The 5537-nt window shown below is 38.7% G+C and overlaps 1 protein-coding gene across 1 annotated transcript; it reads left to right on the plus strand.

Moving 5' to 3' along the window:
• Positions 1-521: 521 nt before the first annotated feature.
• LOC110755769 (disease resistance protein RPV1-like) lies at positions 522-5016 on the plus strand. Its single transcript, XM_021957045.2, has 5 exons — positions 522-1110; positions 1310-2408; positions 2496-2927; positions 3042-3926; positions 4061-5016. The coding sequence occupies exons 1-5, from the start codon at positions 623-625 to the stop codon at positions 4685-4687; spliced, it is 3531 nt and encodes a 1176-aa protein (XP_021812737.2). The 5' UTR covers positions 522-622; the 3' UTR covers positions 4688-5016.
• Positions 5017-5537: the final 521 nt, after the last annotated feature.

Here is a 5537-nt window from a genome sequence, read left to right on the forward strand (position 1 = left end):
AGGGAGGAGCAGGATACACAATTCCTCAACAAGAATATCATGCTGTCAATGGGTTAGTTCCTCCTTTGCCACTCCATTACAGGTTTTCTTTCTAGAGACAGAGATCATAGTGGTTGCTAATAAATTCCCACATTTGGCATTTCTTTCAATTTTTCTAATAATTCAATTTCTGGAAGTTCTGCCCTTTTCTTAATTCCCATCCAAAATTATTTTGATCATCCAATCTTTCTTTGTTTTGAATCAAATTTTGTAGGGTTTTTATTTAGGATGGGTTCCAGACCAGAGTAATATTTCTGATTATTTCAGTGACACGTCCAACAATGGTTTTTCTAGAGTTGCTCAAAACGGTGTGTTAACAGCTCCGAATGGTGAATTATGTGCACATGTTGAATATTTCCACATAACTTAAGGTAGCTTCTTCTTGAATAAGTCTCCCGTCGCAGTCGTATTTGATGGTTGCTGAAACAATGTGGATATTGACTTTCATCATTATATATGTATAATTTCATTATTATCCCTCCTTTCCTATTGGCATATAATATTGGATTTTTCATGCCTTTCAATTACAAACTGAAAAGTATAAGTTCTTCATCCATTCATTTTAAGTAGAGATTTTATCGTAATGGCTGCTTCCAAGGATGCTTGTTCCTCCTCTTACCGGTGCAGCTATCATGCATTCTTGAGTTTCAGGGGCGAAGATACACGCAAGGGCTTTACTGATCACCTCTACGGGGCTTTGGAGCTGGCAGGAATCCACACTTTTAGAGATGATGATGAGATTGAGAGAGGATCAAATATTGCAGCAGAGCTTCAGAAGGCGATACAAGAGTCACGAGTATCAATTATTGTCTTCTCCAAGGACTACGCTGCCTCGAGATGGTGCTTGGATGAACTTACAAAGATCATGGAACGTAGCAAAACTGAGGGACACATGGTTTTGCCAGTTTTCTATGCTGTGGATCCTTCCCATGTCAGGAACCAAAATGGAACTTTTGCAGAGGCATTTGCCAGACATGAAGAGCGCTTCAAGGATGAGATGTACAAGGTGGAGGAGTGGAGACGTGCACTTAGAGATGTTGCCGATCTTGGAGGAATGGTTTTAGAAAATCGGTAATTTCCCAAAATTTATCACTTTGTCACCTTTTTAATTTCAAAGTGTTAGCTTTTTTATGTGAATTTTTCACTTATCTAAACTATTTGCTAGAGATGGCCTTTTCGAAAGATTATTTTTTAAAGAATTAAAGAATTTGTCACAAAATACACACTTACTAATTGTGATTTATATATTTTGATATCCATAATTTTATAGGTATGAGTCACGGTTTATCAAAGAAATTGTGGAAAAGATTGGAAATAAATTGGATCACAGAGCATTAAACGTTGCTCCCTATGCAGTTGGAATAGATAAGCGTGTGCAAGGCCTAAACAGATGGTTGGAAGATGGATCAAATGATGTTGGTGTAGCTGTGATCTATGGGATGGGTGGAATTGGCAAGACTACCATTTCCAAATCTGCTTATAACCTAAACTTAGATAGATTTCAAGCTAGGAGCTTTCTTGCAGATGTTAGAGAAACTTCAGAACAACCAAATGGTTTGGTTCGCTTGCAAAGAAAACTTCTTTCTGATATCCAAAAGGGGAAAACAAAGAAAGTATATAACATGGATGAAGGAGTAATCAAGATCAAGCATTCTGTATGTTGCAAAAGAGTTCTTATTGTTCTTGATGATGTTGACCATTGGGACCAATTCAGTGCAGTTCTTGGAATGCGAGAATGGTTTCATCCAGGAAGTAAAATTATCATAACAACTAGACAGGAATATTTGCTAAAGGCTCATGAAGTTAGTGAAATGTTTAAGGTTCAAGAACTGAATGAGTATGAATCACTTGAGATTTTTAGTTGGCATGCCTTCGGACAAGCCCATCCCGTTGAAGGTTACATGGAGCTTTCAAGACCTGTAGTACAACACTGTGGAGGGCTTCCATTAGCTCTTCAAGTTTTGGGATCTTCTCTATCTGGAAAGAATGTAGACGTATGGCAAAGCGCAATAGAGAAGTTAGACATGATTCCTCATGGAAAAATTCAAAAATTTCTTAGAATAAGCTTTGATTCTCTAGAAGATGATCATGACAAACATTTATTCCTTCATATTGCCTGTTTCTTCATAGGAAAGGAGAAGGATTTTACAATTACAGTACTAGACAACTGTGATTTTTACACAAGGATTGGAATTCAAAATCTAGTTGATAGATGCCTTCTGAAAATTAATGGAGAAAACAAGTTGGTCATGCATCAAGTACTTAGAGACATGGGGAGGGGAATTGTTCGCGAAGAATCACCTCTGGACCCTGGAAAACGCAGTAGAGTATGGTCTAAAGATTCATCTAATATTATGAGAAAATTAACCGTAAGAAGCATGCTCTTCATATGTATGTATTCATAACTGTACTGTAAATGTGTACAACTTACTTAACCATTTGTTCTGATTTGTCAGCAGGGTACAGAAACTATTAAGGCTTTCAAGCTCCAGATTCCTATGTTCATAGAAGACGAGCCTTCAAAGACAATATGTAGTGGAAGTAACAAAAAGAGATGCCATGCTGAAGATTATGATAGTAACAAAAAGAGACGTCGGCTTGGTTTCTTCTCCTGGCAATCAATTAACTTTTCCTCAACAAGTTCAGTTGTTGTATCAAATGAGGTGGACTTTAAAACAGAGGCATTTAGAAGAATGCACAATCTTGAAATTCTCTTGCTCAGTAATGTTAATATCAATGGAGGCTATGAAGATTTTCCAAAACATTTAATATGGTTATCTTGGCGTGGATTCCCTTTAAAATCAATACCAGCCAATTTTTATTTGGAAAATCTAGTTGCTCTTGAGTTGCAAAATAGCAGGCTGGAACATGTTTGGAAGGGAACCAAGGTATGATACTAATCTCTCTCTTTCTCTCTCAACAAAAAAGAAACGCACACACAGACACAGAAGTTTAGGGATTGTTACGTATTCTTAGAAACTAATTACTGCTTTTTGGAACAGTTGCTTCCAAGACTGAAAATCCTTAATCTCAGTCATTCACATAGCCTTATGACAACCCCCGACTTGTCAGGACTGTCTAACCTTGAGAGATTAAATCTTAATGGTTGCATAAATTTGGTTGAGATTGGTGAATCCATTGGAAACCTAGAGAAACTAGTGTTCTTGAATCTAAAGGACTGCAAAAATCTCATTAAGCTTCCGACAAGTATTAGCATGTTGCGATCTCTTCAGGAACTTATTCTTTCTGGTTGCTCAAAGCTAGTGCTTCATGCCAACACAACTGCCACCTCTACTGATACTGATATGAAGAAACTCGTTCTGTTATCGACTACTTCATGGCAATCAATCTGGTCGTGGTGGTCGTGGGTGTTACCAAGAAAAGTTCCTGAAAGCCGTTTCTCATTGGGAAATTTACCACATTTCTTAGGACGCTTAAGTCTGGCTTACTGCAATCTGTCAGAAGTTCCCACCGATCTTTGTATCCTATCCTCGTTGCAGTATTTGAATCTAAGCGGAAATCCAATTCTGAACCTACCAGAAAACATGAACGGTCTTATTATGCTCCAGACTCTTCTGTTAGAGAACTGCAAAGAACTGCAAACGCTTCCAGAGCTCCCACCAAATTTAAAGAGCTTGCAGGCAAGTTTTTGTACATCGTTGAAAAGAGTAACAAATGTTCCAAACAAGTTCAGATCATTGGAATTAATGTTTTACCAATGTATGATGTTAGTCGAAGTTAAGAGCTCGTTCAATATAAATCCGTTGAGAAACATTGACATAGAAATGATCCAAGAGATGGGGCTGTTCAATTTGGAGTCCATTGAAAGTGCTGAGGTGGAAATGATCAACTACTCGACAAATACAACCAGGAAGGGTCCCCTTCAGGTTCTCTCTCTCTCTCTCTCTCTCTCTCTCTCTCTCTCTCTCTCTCTCTCTCTCTCTCTCTCATGTATAATTATAATGATGAGTATGATTTCTGTAGCCTGTAATTGTTGAACCATATGATCTCCATGATACAGGGGCTCTATGAGTGTGGCATATTTAGCATTTTCCTTCATGGAAGCAAGATTCCAGATTGGTTCAGCTACAGGAGCATGGGCAACTTTGTGTTGTCTATTATCATACCTTCACATCTTAACCGGAAGATTCGAGGCTTAAATGCGTGTGTTGTGTATGCTCGTCATCCAGATAGGGGTCTGGGGCTTCAAAGCCAACACTTTGTTAAAGTCAGTAATGAGACCAAGGGTCTTAAGTGGACCTATTCCGCAGTCACAATGGGTTGTCCAGAAGAGAATGAAGATATGCTATGGCTGAGCCATTGGTTGTTTGACAACAATGAATTGGAAGGCGGTGAAGAAGTACGTGTTTCAGTGGATATGGAGTATGGTTTCTCGAGAAAGGAGTTTGGAATCCAGCTTGTGTATGAGCAGGAAAATAAGGGTAAGGGTGTGCTATCAAATAGTGATCAAGATATAACAATCCAACAGGAAGCATCTCCTTGGAGGCAGAATGTGCTTGGTGGAGATGTGTCTGTGTCTGCTTCAAAGTATCAACTGCAGACGGGCAAATACTTTCTTTGTAATTATAAGGACCAATATCAATTCAGATTGAGCTCGGAGAACCCAGCTCATCTTGATTTTCAATAGGAGCCTAAGACCTCCTTCACCTTTTGTTTAGGCTGGACAATGATTCCGTTTGTTCTAAATATGAATTTTTGCACTGATCTTTATGTCATTGGCGGTTTGCAAACGATGAATTAGACTGGGGAAGAACAGAAGCAGCAGCTCCCTATACCCCTCGGGGGAAAACGTTTCATATTGTGTATGAAAGACGGATAGGTATGACGAGCTGCACCATAAGTTGGGACTGCGTTTTTTTTCTTTTATTTGAACAATTTTTTAAGTTATTATTATGTAAGGTGTTGCAAAGACGGATAGGTGTGAGCTGCACCATAAATTGACTGCAACTTTTCTTAGGCGCTGAACTATGCATGTGTGCCTATCGACGAAGATATTCGTATTTCAATGCCGGCTCAAAAAATGCCCATGAAACAATTCTCTAACAGCATTCACGTTGGAATCCCATGGCACTTTGGCAGTGTATGTTTGAGAAAATGCTCCTACCCCTTTCTAACTTTGACAAAAAAAGATTGAACATTTGCGTGAAAAAAAAAATTTAGTAGTAAACCAAAAGGAGAAAATTAAAAGCAAACCACAAGTACCAATTGTGACTTTTGGCCTTCTTTCTTAGCATTGAACTTTTCTTCTTCAGCTTCTCTGTTAGCATCTCCCGCCTCCTCTTCTTCATCAACTTTGCTTTCGAGCAAATGCTCAGCCATGTGGCCTTTTGAGTTTTACACCCTTTCAGATTCTTGGAGGCAGAGAGAGCGCAAGGTTTCAATCCAATTGAAATTTGAGCATGGCGGAGACGGAGAGCAACTATAATTATCAACTAAAGGTGGAGAATGCACAACATTTAATTTGAGAGAATGGTCCC

Source organism: Prunus avium, chromosome 3 (assembly GCF_965620075.1).
Source record: "Prunus avium chromosome 3, drPruAviu1.hap1.1, whole genome shotgun sequence".
Classification (NCBI taxonomy): Eukaryota; Viridiplantae; Streptophyta; class Magnoliopsida; order Rosales; family Rosaceae; genus Prunus; species Prunus avium.